At 56.2% G+C, this 14564-nt stretch overlaps 1 protein-coding gene across 2 annotated transcripts in view; it reads left to right on the forward strand.

Annotated features, from left to right (window-relative positions):
- ADCY5 (adenylate cyclase 5) overlaps positions 1-14564 on the forward strand; it is a 148116-nt gene extending 133552 nt beyond the window's left edge. For both annotated transcript variants that reach the window (XM_044252198.1, XM_044252199.1), the window contains exons 15-21: positions 242-417; positions 2354-2383; positions 3691-3823; positions 7500-7763; positions 8822-9026; positions 10001-10125; positions 12119-14564. In XM_044252198.1, coding sequence (XP_044108133.1) covers positions 242-417; positions 2354-2383; positions 3691-3823; positions 7500-7763; positions 8822-9026; positions 10001-10125; positions 12119-12247 — 1062 coding nt within the window. In that variant the 3' untranslated portion in view covers positions 12248-14564. The remainder of the gene's footprint in view (positions 1-241; positions 418-2353; positions 2384-3690; positions 3824-7499; positions 7764-8821; positions 9027-10000; positions 10126-12118) is intronic.

The following is a 14564-nucleotide window of genomic DNA, read 5'->3' on the forward strand; positions in this document are numbered from 1 at the left end:
CTAGAGCCTTGCTCTAACCTCGGGGCTCTACCGCCCAAGCCTAGCCACACAGGCTAGGCTGGAGCCCCAGCTCCTGGTTCTTAACCTGGGCCCTTTCTCTGCCTCCCAAATTTGCAGCAGCAGAAATACCCTCAGAACAGGCTTGGCCTGTGGCCAGCTCAGACTGCGGGGGATGTTGGAGGGTGGGTGGGCCGGGGGAGGTGGGGCAGGGGTGCTCATGCTAGCTGCCCTCTCTCCGCAGTACTTCACCTACAGCGTGCTGCTCAGCCTGCTGGCTTGCTCCGTGTTCCTGCAGATCAGCTGCATCGGGAAGCTGGTGCTCATGCTGGCCATTGAGCTCACATACGTGCTCATCGTTGAGGTGCCCCGTGTCACACTCTTTGACAATGCTGACCTGCTGGTCACCGCCAATGCCATGTAGGTGGCACCCCTCTCCCCATGCCTGGCTGGGTCTGGAGCATTGTGGAGAGGCCAGAAGAGTGGGTGGCTGGTAGCTTGGGGTGCAGGGGCCTTGCAAGGGCAGTGTTCTGTTCCTCCCCAGCTGACCGCCTGGGCAAAGCACCTCAGTGTCTTGTTTCCCTCCTTCCCTTCCCAGGTATGGGGGGTGGCCTCAGGGTGACTGGGTCCTGCTGTCCTTCTGCTTCCATTTTGCTACTCAGTCCTGCCCTCAAGACTCAGTGAATTGTTCCTCATTTGTTCAGGGCAGCCTCTGATGAGCTGTTTTCACTTAACTCCATCTGCCTGTGGCACCTCAGGCCCAGGGAGGGGTCAAGATTCAACAGAGCTGAATAGCAAGGTCTGTAGGAGCAGAAAAACAGCCTTTGTTGTTCTTGGGCTCTGTGTCCTGCCTCGAGCTAGGCACTGGGACATGCATTATCCCTTTTCATCCTCATAGCAACCCAGCCAAGGAGACAGGGCTTCCATGGACGGGTTGGGTAATTTGTGCACTGCTCAAAGGCTCCTAGTTATGACGGTGAGTCATTAGGTCTCACATCTAGGTAGCAGGCTTGAGAGTTGTAACCCAGGCTGTCTAGCTCCCAGTAAAATGGGAATCATATCCCTAGTAGTAAAACGTTCATTAAGTGCCTGATGTCAATACGCTTCTGTTCCCATCACCCCGGTACACACACACACACACACACACACACACACACACACTAGGAAGTGCAAAAAATTTTGTGTCCCCTGAGAAAATGCAGCAAACTACTGTGTTTTCTCCAAGTTATAGAAAGGGATCCATTCATCCTTCTATCCATTCATCCAAAGGTATTTATTGAGGGCCTCCCATATTCCAGGCACTGAGCCTGGCAGAACAGTCATGGATAAAACAGGCCATAACTCCAGTGTCAGAAATGTCACTTTCTAGTGAAGAGAGTGTCACCTGAGCAGAGGAAGGTATAATGAAGGGTCTAAGATCCAAGGATGCCCTTCTCAGTGGCTGTGTGGAGCTGTGGGCAGCCAGCTAGGAGACACAATACCTCCAGGAACGGGGCAGCCTGCGGTCCTGTGAGGACCAAGGAGGGAGGAGGTCCAGGCTTTTCTACTCTCCAATCAGGGTAGGAGCTGCAAGTTTGGCCTCCTCTTTCTTATGTGCTCCTTCCCCCACCCCAGCCTCTCTTCTCCTCCTGCTGGAGCAGTAGCAGAGAACAGAGAGGTCCTTTCTGGTTTGGGAGACACTGGCTTGGCTCTAGGGCAGCTCTGTCCAATAGATTAATCATGCAAGCCATGTACATCATTTCAAATTTTCTAGTAGCGCTACTAAAAAAGCAAAACATGCAATTTTAATCTCTGTATTTAACCAATATATTCAAAATATTATTTTAATACGTAGTCAATACAAAATTATGAATGAAACTTACTAGATTTTTTCCCTCACTAATTCTTCAAAACCTAGTAGCTCTTTTACACTTCCAGAACTTTGTAACTTTAGCCACGTGGGAAGGCTCAAGAGCCACATGTGGCTGTGGTAGCCACACCGAACAGCACAGGGTCATGTTTCTCTTCCTCTGGATGCGGCAAAGTGCTGGGGTGGGAGGTGGGCTGGCTTCTGCCCAGGCTGATGTGCTTGGGGGCCCCAAGTAAGGGCTGGTGATTTGTGGTCATGGTGACCAGATACTGGCTGGGGCTGGGCTTTTGGCAAGACTCCCATGCTGAAAGTATCCTTGGATCCAGAGAAGCGCCGGGGGGTGGGGGGGGAGGAGCAACAGTAGTAGCAGTGGGCATGGGGTAGCAGAGCTAGGATCAGGGGCATGGCAGTGTGAGGGGGTCGAGCAGGGTAAGGGAGCACAGTGGGCGTGGAGACTGCCGATGCAGAAGAGCAGCCCCAACGGCCCTCCTCACTTCCTGTTCACAGAGACTTCAACAACAACGGGACCTCCCAGTGGTGAGTGGATCTGCTCCTCCAAGTTCCATACAGCCCCTCCCTGCCCTTGGTGCCAAGCAGCTAGAGTCCAACTGCCCAGGGCCCAGGAGAGAAGGCAGTGGTGCCCCGCGGGGATGGGACCTTGGCAGCAAGGTGGGCAGTGGAGGAGGAGGCTGGAGGGGGCCAGGAAACCCTTTCCTCATAGGGTACCAAGGGGGCCTCCTGGGTAGATGCCCTTCTTGGATGATTCCTACCACCCCAAGGTGGTCTGCAGACTCAGTAGCTGGGTCATCTGGACCCACAGACCATCCCACATTCCATCAAGCTCTTCCCCAGGAGCATGTGTGAGATCCCAGGCACAAGAGAACGGGAGCTGGTGACCTCACCCCCTGGCCCCTGCCCCCGCTCCCGCTCTGGAAGACAGGAGCCAAGGCAAGGCCTGTGGGGTTTGTAGGGTAAGCCCTGCCCTGGGGCAGCTGCTGGGTAGGGAGTCTGCAGCATTCAAGGTTTGGGCTCTTTGCTGGGACAGGGAGCAGGGTTTGGGAGAGCTGTTTGGTTTTGTGTGTGGGTTTTTGTTCGGGGTGTTTTTGAGAGAGAGCATGTGCACATGCCTGTGGGAGGGGAGGGGGAGGTGGAGAGGGAGAGAGAGAGTCTTAAGCAGAGACTCCACACCCAGCATGCAGCCTGACGCCGGGCTCAGTCTCACCACCCTGAGACCAAGACCTAAGCTGAAATCAAGACTCAGCCATTTGACTGAGCCAGCCTGGTGCCCTGGGATAGCTGCTTTTATTAAGATACTTACTAGTAATATGAGCAGGAATGTAATTCGCCATTATTAGCTACCATTTTTGGAGTTCCTACTGTTTGTCAGGTGCTACACAAGGAATTTTTTGTGCAGTATCTTTAATTTTACAGATTAGGAAACTAAGGTTCAGAGAGGTTAAGAGACTTGCCCAGAGCTGGTCAGTATGGCCCGCCTGGCTCCCCTGTTACTGTGCCCACGGGCCCTATCTTGTCCACTGGGTGAGACCAGGAATGTACATACTGCCTTTTACCAGGGCCTCACTGATCCCCTCATGTGACCAGAGAAGTTTCCCAGCCTGGGGGAGGGGGGAGGGGCATCAGGAAAGGAGTCACGACTGCTGAGCTGCTGGTGGGAGCAGGGGCTGAGACGGGGCTGCCAGCCAAGAAGGCTTCCTGGAAGAGGCCCTACGTCAGGAAAAAACTTGAGCAGGGGAGTGAGGAGAAGGGGGCATAGTGGGAGGAAGAGAAAAGCAGGGGCCTTGGAGCCCACCGTGAAGCGCTGGGGCATCTCCCTCGGCCTGTAGCCCCGAGCATGCGACCAAGGTGGCGCTGAAGGTGGTGACGCCCATCATCATCTCGGTGTTCGTGCTGGCCCTGTACCTGCACGCCCAGCAAGTGGAGTCCACCGCCCGCCTGGACTTCCTCTGGAAACTGCAGGTGGGTGACCCTGGGGCTGGGCTGGGGAAGCATCCACACCTCGCAGCACTTTGTGAGTGAACGGGCTCATCACTTGGGCTGGCTGGGCCTTAGCTCTGCACGGCTGGGGTGTCCTGCTGAGGCCTCACCCCCGCCCCCAACTAGTGCCCCAGGTCCCAGCAGCTCTGCTCCCTTCTTTCAGGAGCCCAGGGGCAGAACCCCGGAGCTTATTCCAAACACACACCCCTTGGTAGTGCTGGGAATTTGATGGGTCACAAATCCTGAGCAGGCCCTACTGTGTGCATCCAGGGGCAGGGACAGGGCATGGCCAGCTCCAGTCTGCCGTGTGGGCGGCAAGGTCTCAGGGCGGGGGTAGGAAGGAGTAGCAGGAGATGAGTATGGGGAGGCTGCTGAGCAGGGCTTGAAGTGACCAGAACTGGCTGGAAGGCCCTTCCAGGGGAGAATGGATGGAAGGGGCATCAAAGACGATCGATAGGAAGCTTAGGCAGGTGGCTGTGCCCTCGCCCTGAAGAGAGGTGGCCCAAGCAGGGACAGAGGCAGTGGTGTGCTAGGTGTCCCACATTCTATCCTCCAGGCTTTGTGCCTGCGCCCTGATGGTGTCCATGTGCAGGAGGGGATGCCACTGGGCCACATGCAGGATAAGGCTCCAGGTGCTCGCGGAGACCCAGTTGCTGTCGTCACCTGCTAGGTGGCCTCAGAAGTTCCAGGGAGAGCACCCAAGGGCATTCATGGTGAGAAAGCCATCTTCCCCGTGGGCAGCCTCAGACCTGTTATCCCAGCCCAGTCTCCGCCTCCCCTGGCCTGGCCTCCATTTCCAGACCCCTTCTCCGGCTCACCTGCAAACCACTTAGGCTTCCTCATCCTCAGCTTCTTCCTAACGCTGAGACTCAAGTCTTCAGGCTGCAGCAGGAGGTCCCAAGTTTTTGTTAAAGATGGGGAATCCAGTTGCCCCTGCCGTTGGATGTGTTGCACGAGGTTGGCTGAGGTCCCTGCTGGGCGGATGTCCTGAGGTTGGAGGGAACCTGTTTTGCATGTGGCATGCCCCTGGGCAGCCCTGGGTTGGGAGGGACCTGGGACACCTCCAGGTGAGGCTCTGCCTTCTTGGTTCACATTGCTGCCTCCCTGCCTTCTTTTGGCTCCCAGGCCTCTCCTTCGGGGAATCTCCCCGGAGGTTCCGGCTCTCCCCTAGGGGCTGACGAAACTCCAGGGTACCTAGGGCTGATGTCCATCCACTTCTCCGCACACACACACCCAACCTCCTGCATGAGCCCCAAGGAAGCTCCCTGCCCCCAAGATGGTTGCTATTGTGCAGCTCAGTTGTGCTGTAGAGACCTCGAGAAAGGGGTGGAAGCAAGGGAAGGGTGATCCTGCCATTCAGCCCGCCTGTGACCTGCTGCCCTCTCAGCCTCACCCCATGTCTGCCCGGCTCCTGAGTGCACAGGGTCAAGGTGGTTCTGCCTGCCAGGGCTGGGCAGAGCAGCCTGAGGCTTCCTCACAAACCCACCCCAGAGCTCAGGCAACAGCAGCTCCTCTCCCACTTTGAGAACAATTAAGGCCTGTGCACAGATGGATGGGGATGGGGGGCAGTGAGCGTGTCTCCACCTGCCAGGGGTGTTGGCCTTTCTCCACTGAACCCCTGCAACAGGCTCAGGATGCTTACACATCCCTCCATCTCCTGTCCCCCTCCAGGACTTTTGGGAGGGGGAACAACATGCCAATAAGCAAAAACTTGAACATAGGCTCTTGGGATGGGTGAGTGATAATCCATTGCCCCATCCCTAGTCTAATCCAGAAGCCAGTTTTGCTGTTGCATCTTTGGCCCTGGTGGGTGGGTGTGGTGCTGACAGGAAGATGGGGAAGACTGCGGTCCTTAGCTTCCCTGAAGCATCTGCAGGAGGCATCAAGTTTGCTCCTGGGCGGACCACTAGGTCTCAGTTCTTGGGAGAGCCCAGTCTTGTCCCTCTCCCACAGCACTGACCTTATTAGGCTCAGCAGGGGGGTTCTGTGGGGCCCTGAATCTTCCTTCCCGGCCAGAGCCCAATCCTAGAAGTAGCTGGCTATGTTGGGAGCTGTCTCAGGGCAAAGTTGTCCGGATGTGGCAGGAGTCCCTGGTCGGGACTTGGCCTCTGTTCCCAGCAGTCGCCATGCTCCCAGTGTCCCAAGCCCAGCCTCCACCACCACCTGCCTGACACCAGGCAGATGTACAAGGGAAGGGTGCGTGTTGTGTTTCTGCCACCTGCGGGGCTGATCAAAGGATCTGTGTTCTCAGCAGGCAGTAGGGCTGGAGGCAGGCTGAGCATTTGCAGGGGCAGATGGAGCAGCTGGACCTCCTCCATGAGAATTACAGCGATCCCCACTTCGCCCTGTTCCCTCTGGCACACAGGTTTCAGAGCCAGGAGCACGTGGCCCCATTTATGAGGATGGGGGCAGTCAAAGTATCTCACCTCACAGGAGCAAAGGTTGCATGGGTTAGAAGAGAGCTTATGCCCACTGGGCTCATCGGGCGTCTCAGGGTCCAGTAACTTCCTTAGGCATGGCCCCCATGCTCAAGGCCATGTTTCCAGGGACTCTGGGTGTGATGGGTCCTCTCACCTAAGGCACAGGGCGACGTCAGGCCTCTGAGCCTCAGGGCCCCTCAGCTTTCTGCCACAGCTGCTGGAGGCAGGTCCTGTGCCTTTGGCTGGGTGTGCCAGCTGTTTCCCCACAAGCAGCCAACACCCACCGGGAGAGTCACGGAAATTGTCCTGGCTCCTGTGGAGATTCTTGTTGCTGCCAAATAGGCCTCCACATGTAGTTAGGGAAGGCCCAAGCAGGCTGCCTAGATCTTTTCAGTGGCCCTGCTACTTCTCCTTTACCTGCCTATTTTACCGACATGGTGACTCCCAGTGAAAGGGGCCATTTTGTTTGCCATCCAGGGGGAGGAAGGCAGGAGACTACACTCGTACGTCCTGTGTCACACGGCTCCTTGCACACCGTGCTGCATGACTGTCTCTGCGTTTCAGCCTGTGGGCCACCATTGGCTTCTTGACTCGAGGGCTTTGCACTCTCCCTCCAACCTGGAGGGTGAATGACCACAGATCCCAGTTTCCCAGACCCAGGACCCAAACTGGGGAGGAATCAAAGTCAATGGTGATGTCCTCATCCCACCCCGGGGGGCACTTTGGGGCACCCCCACCGTGTGGCCCTGGGGCAAGTCTGCTGTTGTGGGAGCCCCGGAGCATGGGCAGGGCTTTAGGCCATCCTCCGTGAGGTCAGGCTGTTAAAGTGATCTTATCAAACTGCAGTTCCTGCTACGAAGAGGAAAATGGACGGTTGAGGAGTGCTTGGTAGCTCGAGGGCCTTTGGGGGTGTTCGTGGTTTGGGATCAGCCCTGTAACACCCTGCCTCTGTCTAGCTTTGGCCAGACAGGATGCTTTCGGCCTCTGCTTCAGGATGTTTCCAGTCTGGGGATCCCTCCTTCAGGGCTAACACCCTCCCTCGTGCCACGTTCTGAGGGGCAGGCAGGGCCCAGGCTGGGGCGAACACATCTCTCCCCTTCCTGATGGCCAGAGCACCAGCTGCTCCCTGTGGAGAGCCTGGGCAGGGGGGTGGGGGGGAAGGCAGGGAGGACAAAAGCCAGGCCCCCGTGGAGGCGTCGGGTGCACGGCCCTCCCTCTGAGCGGCTGCCGTGTCCTAGGCCACAGAGGAGAAGGAGGAGATGGAGGAGCTGCAGGCCTACAACAGGCGGCTGCTGCACAACATCCTGCCCAAGGACGTGGCCGCCCACTTCCTGGCCCGCGAGCGGCGCAACGACGAGCTCTACTACCAGTCGTGCGAGTGCGTGGCCGTCATGTTCGCCTCCATCGCCAACTTCTCTGAGTTCTATGTGGAGCTGGAGGCCAACAATGAGGGCGTTGAGTGCCTGCGGCTGCTCAATGAGATCATTGCCGACTTTGACGAGGTACGACTGCGGGGAGCTTGGGTTCCTGGAGTGGGAGGAATACTGGGGCACCTGAGGACGTGCACCTTGCCTCCATTTCTTCCCCGAGCCTGTCACGGAGGAGGAAACAGGTTCACTGATGCGGCATGGCTTCTAGGCGGTGGGTGGCAGAGTGGGTGTTCCAGCCCTGGCTACTGGGGTTTGAAGTCTCAGCATCCTGGCTGTGCCCCACTGAGACCCTGCCCGGCTATCTCGCTGACCCTGCCCAGCTATCTCGCTGACCCTGCCTGGCTATCTCGCCAGTCCTCCCCGTTCGCTGCTGCTTCTCTCATGCCACCTAAGGCTGGGCAGGCCCCAGGCCAGGGCCCAGCTTTTGAGAGAGTCCAAGGAAGAAGGGACTCCCAGGCTAAAGGAGGAGGAAGGACAAAGAAGCAAAGCCCTGAACAGCAGGGACAGAAACACAAGCATGCACCCTCGCCAAGTACTCTCCAAGTCCCACAGTGCCAAGCGCTGGGTACACCGTGCCAATAGGGCATTTTGACCCTGGGAGCTCATTGAGTGTTGAGTGTGAGGGGGCCAACCCCAGTGGGAATGTAGTTCCTGGGGTGAAGGATGATGGAGCTGGGACGGGACTGTGCTGGAAGCAGCCTCTGAAAGTCCTGGGCAGGGGGAAACTAAAGGTGGGTGAAATGGGTCTGGGCAGGCTCCTGGCTGGCAGGGCCTGGAGTTGGAAGAAGGGGATCTCTCTGGACAAAGACGAGGATGTATCCCTGGGAGGGATGGGGATGTGAGCCTGAGAAGGGGGGAGATGGCCAGCAGCCCCTGTTTGGGGCAAGAGGCTCTGGAGTGACAGGGAGCTGGCTTGGGGATCCTGATACAGGGCGGATGGTAGCACCCGGCCACCTCCCATGGGTGAATACTGGAGGAGGCCTGCTCTGTCGGTCTTGCACCAAGTTGGTGTGGAGATCGGCCCCCTGTGTGAACTCGGGGGCATGTGGGGGGGCCATGCTGCTCCCTTCCCTGTAGACCTCAGTGCCCCAGCCTTGGTGGTGACCCAGGTTTGACCTCCTTCCATCCAGATCATCAGCGAGGATCGGTTCAGGCAGCTGGAAAAGATCAAGACCATTGGCAGCACCTACATGGCCGCCTCAGGCCTCAATGACTCTACATACGACAAGGTGGGCAAGAGCCACATCAAAGCCCTGGCTGACTTTGCCATGAAGCTCATGGACCAAATGAAGTACATCAATGAACACTCCTTCAACAACTTCCAGATGAAGATTGGTGAGCTTGGCTTCTGGCCATTTGGGCCTGGGAAGAGCAGGTGGGGTGAAAAGCTCCATGTGGTGTGGCAGGACTGAAGAGGAGGGCTGTGGTGGGCAGTATCTTATGGACGGATGACATTGCTGTTTGGGAGCTTCTGCCGTGTTTGCGGTCCTGCGTCTAATACAACAGTGAGGCTTCATGCAACCCCCTGGTGACAGAGACCGTTTCTGTGATAAGAGGGAGTGCCCAGGGGCATGGAGACATGGCAGGAAATGTCTAGATAATGTCAGTTGAGCCAGATGTGTTGGGAAGGGCTCTTGCCTGCAGAGGAGGAAGGACACTTCATGGGGGGAACCAGCACAGCCAAAGTGGAGTAGCAGGGTGATCAGGGTTGGGGTAGATAAGACTGGGAGGGTGGAAAGACTAGAGCAGACATGCCAGAAGCGAGACAGCGAGCCCAGGCGGAGGGCAGTGGCTTTGCCTCCTGGTGCTGGGTCATGGCGACATCCCTGCCCTAGCCTAGATACCCAGAGGGAGGATCACTTGGACAGAGAGGAGACTGTGGGTTAGGAGCTAGGTTCTAAGAACTGCAGTGGCCCTGAAAGAAACAGGAGGTGAGGAGTAAGAAAAGGGGGAGTTATGGTACGTGGAGTCTGAACTGACATGAAAACTTAAGTGCCACTGAGAGGGATGATTAAAGAAGGGCAGCTGGGTGATGCAGGTCACTGGGCACTTGAAGTGACCTGGTGATGGGTTTGCAGGAGCTGCTGGCTGGCTGGGTGGCCAGTATTTAGGAGCAGTGCTGTATGAGCAGACCTCTGTGGTTGGGGTTAGCAGGCCCTTAGTGGTAGCAGAGGAGTGGGAGCTGCAGGGCCAAGCAGGGCCAAGCATGGCCTCAGGCCCAAAGGACCCTGAGTATCTAAGGGGAATGACAGTGAGTGTGAGCTCTGGTCTTGAGTCCTGATGAACATGCTGACTTCGGTCCCCTGCAGGGCTCAACATCGGCCCTGTGGTGGCTGGGGTGATTGGGGCTCGCAAGCCTCAGTACGACATCTGGGGCAATACGGTGAACGTGGCCAGCCGCATGGACAGCACCGGTGTGCCTGACCGCATCCAGGTGAGTGCTGGAACATCCGCCACCCACCTCACCCACGTGGGGGGCCTCTGTCTGATGCTGCGTGGGCTTTGGGCAGGCTGCCCACAGTTCCTACTCAGAATTTCTGCAGACAAACTTGAAGGTAGTTAGGGCTGTGTCTTGGGAGCTTGAAAAACTCAATTGTGTTTCAAGCCTTCAGGACCTTGGACAGATCTTCACGCCTGTGCAAAGCCCTCTACTGGCCACAGGAGGAATTGGGGGGTATAGGCGGGAGGCACGGCCCGTATCAAGCCAGGAGTGCGACTGTCACAATCCATGCATACAAGGGGACACAGAGATGACTGCAGGGAGCAAGGTCTTGCCGAATGGAGCCACCAGCACTCAGGGCCTGGTTCAGTAGAACGAGGCAAGGCCACTCGTCCCCCTGGGATGGTGCTCCCAACAGCTAAGGGGGCAGAGACTTGCGCTCCTCTCTCTCTTTTGCAAGCTGGTGCTTGTCATGCCCAGGTCTGCCTCTCTTCAGCTGCTGTTGTTTTTCTCAGGCCTTCCTTGATTCCCTCTGCTTCAATCCGACAACAGTGAGGCCCTAGACCGGGCTCTCTTCCTGTACCCTCCAACCCCAGTGCCCCGTAAGCCTGTGGGCAGGTTACTTAGCTTCCCTGGTCTTTTTCCCATTTGACCTGTGCTCTCTTCAAGGCCCTTTGCTCACACTGACACTGCCTAAGTGTCCCTTAAATTCTCTCTCCTGTGGGACCTCTGAACAAGGGTCAGCCCTTTGTTCAGGCAGCAAAGCCCTGGCCAGATCAACCGGGCCTGGCTGGTGTGTAGGGACTGGGGTGATGGAGGAACTGGGCCAAATGGCTCTCTCTCCCCTCCAACCCTGTGCTAAGAGGAGAAAGGACAACAAGATGGAAGATGGAGAGAGAGGCACATGTGTATAGAAATTTTGACCCCACCCATAGATGAGTGAAGGACTCTGCAATGACACAGTGGCCTGGCACCTCACCCTTGCATAGGGCATTCCCATTCTTGGAATACATGTGATCACACAGCAGGTCTCCTTCCAGCAGCCCAGCCAGGCATGATAGCCAGGCAGGGCCAGGATCCTCAGCAGGGGTGTCGTAGGGTGTGCTCACATAGCTGTCAGGTCACCTTGCAAGACACAAGTTTGCATTGCTGCTCCAGTCAGCCTTTCTCCTTCGCCCAGCAATAGTGCAGTGATGACTGAAGCCACTGGGGAGTTCCCCTCTCTGTTCCAAAAGCTAAAGCAGATGGATAGTAGGACATACAGCTGAATCCAGGCTCTGCATTTGTTAGCAGTAGAACCTCAGGGAAGGAACTTAGGTTGTCTGAGCCTGAGATAAAAGTGCTTTCCTTATGGCGCCTGGGTGGCTCGGTGGGTTAAGCCTTTGCCTTCAGCTCAGGTCATGATCTCAGGGTCCTGGGATCGAGTCCTACATCGGGCTCTCTGCTCAGCAGGGAACCTGCTTCCTCCTCTCTCTCTCCCTGCCTGACTCTCTGCCTACTTGTGGTCTCTGTCTGTCAAATAAATAAAATCTTAAAAAAAAAAAAAAGTGTTTTCCTTAGATTAAATGAGATAAGCAGTGGCTTTCCACCTGCCTGTGGTGGAGTGAGATGTGAGTGAGCACACTGGTCTTAAGCTCGCTCTCGAGGCGGCAGGGTCAGAACGCTATGGACATGCCCACTTCTGCTCACCTTCTGCACCTCTCACTGTGAACAGTGACAGGCAGTTCAGGGACCACAGGCCACGCTCTGAGCAGCACTGAAAGAGCACAGGTGAGCTCCTGGCCACACTGCCTGGAACGGAGTAGGTGCTGCTGTTCTGGTTTCTAACAGGCAGTTCCAAGGATGAGCAGTGTCAGTCCTTAGGAGCCCCTGCCTGGGAGGTGCTGCCCGCCCTCTATGTTGGGGACAGTAAGGCAGAGCCACCAGACTACAGACTCATAGCTTAGCTTAACCACAGCCTATCCTGTCTCCTCCATTGCCTCCTCAGGTCACCACGGACATGTACCAGGTACTGGCTGCCAACACTTACCAGCTGGAGTGCAGGGGTGTGGTCAAGGTCAAGGGCAAAGGCGAGATGATGACCTACTTCCTCAACGGGGGGCCCCCGCTCAGTTAGCAGCTGCCACCTGGTGATGCCAGGCAGCCTGGCCTCCAGAGAAACAGAAATGGCTTCTTTGTGCACCGGTGGGCAGGTGGAAGCCTGCGCTCTAGCCCACGTGGCCGTGCCAGTGAGATTTTCCACTTTGACTCCAGAAGCAGCTTCTGCCTTTGTGGGTAGGCAGCAGCCTCCGTCCCAGGCCCCACAGTGCCAGCGTCCTGCGAGCACCAAGCTGACCAAAGATGTTTCCTCCGTAGAAGACTCCACTAGGCGTGATCTGAATCTCGAGTTTTCTAACGGGTGCCGCTGCTGCATGGGTGGAGCGGAGCTGCCGGAGCTCTTACGGTGTGGGGTAGCCCGGCGTGTGACAACAGGGCTGAGGGGAGGCCTCGGCCGAGGGCGGGTGGGTCGGCGTTGCGACTCTGGCCCCGGGAACCTAGGGGCCCCAGGGGTCCGGTTTCCTGTGTGAGCCTTTCAACTTCCGACAGAGGCCACGGCCCCTGCCCCATGGAGGGGTTTTCTGGCAGGAGCGTGGGCTGTGGCTGGACTGCGGCCTTCTCCGCAGTCCTCCTCCCACACCTACACACGTAGCCAAGGCCTCTTCAAGGGGAACAGAGCGAATTGTGCGGGGGAGGTGAGAGGACTTGAGGCAAGGAGGGGTGGTTCTGAGAAAAAGAATATTTATTAAATAAAACAACTTTCTGTGCCCTTCTTTAGACTACGCTAGTTGTATGCGTATAAGACCCACAAGCAAACAAAGATGCCACTGGGGTGGGAGGGTGGGGATCCCAACTTGTCTTTTTTGTATTTTTGATTTTGTATTCTTGAAATCCTTGGAGATCTAACAAATATACCAAATTCTATATTTTGTAAATGATACTAGATAACAGCTGTGCACAGCATTTGTACCATACGTACGTCCGTGTGTGTACTGGTGTAGGTGTGTGTGTTTGTGCTGTTGACCTGGTCACGTACAGGATGCCTGCTGCCCTCACTGCAGATGCGGCAGTTTTGGGGGTTTTCCAGGTCCACCCAGAACAGGGAGCGTGTGTGCTTTTGGGGTGTCCTGCGCGCAGATAAAGTGGGAAGATGCACGCAAACATCACATTCAACACAGCACTTCCCTTAAGTTAAATGCAAATGGTAACAAGACAAAAAGCTGTTTTCCCATCTCAGGCCCAGCTGGAACCAAGGGAAACAGCCCCAAGCCGCAGTACACCACTGTCTGGTCTCCTCTCCGTTCCCTGAGCTGTCGGCCATTTGCTGCCTGGGGAGAGGCAGCTCTGAGAGCTCAGGGACAGCCACGGGCGCTCGGCTGGTGTGCGGGCCTAGGAAGCCTTACCTGCCTGACCGTCTCAGCTGGCTGTCGTGCAGGGGGCTCTCCCAGAAAGAACGCCGCAGACTCGGGGGTAACTTATGTGCAGCCCTTGGGTGTAGGTAGGGTGGCGGCTTTGCTCTCCATCTGCAGACCAGACAGAGAAAAGGGGAGAGCCCAGCTTCAGCATCCAAGGGGCAAAGTTAGCAGAAATTTTTTGTCTATTTTTTTTGGGGGGGGGCAGTTAAATATATAGAAAAAAAAATTTTTTATACCCTACCAGGGTATAAAATGGATATGGGCATGAAAGTGAAAAATGATCTATTATCATAGAGAGCTATTCAAACAGAACCCTTGGGTTCTGTGCCCAGATCTTTTTGTTGCTTCTCAGGGCAGAATTCTTCTCCCCTCCAACACGAGCTTGCAGGAGGTGGGGTGCAGCTATATGCTAGCTGTGAAACATGACTTTGACCCCCAGCCGCACCACATCTCACTGGGCCCTAGCACTGGCCTCCCCTTTCCGCACACCATCCCTCGCCCCAGTGTGAACTCTGCTCTGAGAAGCAAAGCTTACAGACCCGAAACTGCCAGCCCAAGTTTGTCCATGCTTTTGCCGCTCCATCCTTGAGTTCTGCATTGCCACCCCCCACCCCCCGCATCTGTTGGGTGGGCTGGCTTTCTCCACGGTGGTGGTCTCAAGTCCCCTTCCCCTCCATAGTGCCCGCCAGTGGTGCCAGGTATTAATTTTGCTTCCAACCTTAGTGACGTGTGTGTGCTGAGCTCCTCTGGTGGTTCCCCCCTGCCCCCCCGCCGTTGGTTATGGTCTCCGTGGCCTCTTGGGGGCCCATCCCTCCTATCTCAGCAGTGACTGTGACACCGTGCAGTGCTAGCTCTTCATTCCCTCCAAGGGTGTGCACTCTTTTTATTCCTGCTCTTGCAAAAACAGATACGATTATGATTTCCCATGGAAATTTAAAAGTCTATTTAAATAATTTAACTATTAAACACTTTCACTGGTAA

This window comes from Neovison vison, chromosome 6 (assembly GCF_020171115.1).
Source record: "Neovison vison isolate M4711 chromosome 6, ASM_NN_V1, whole genome shotgun sequence".
Lineage (NCBI taxonomy): Eukaryota > Metazoa > Chordata > Mammalia > Carnivora > Mustelidae > Neogale > Neogale vison.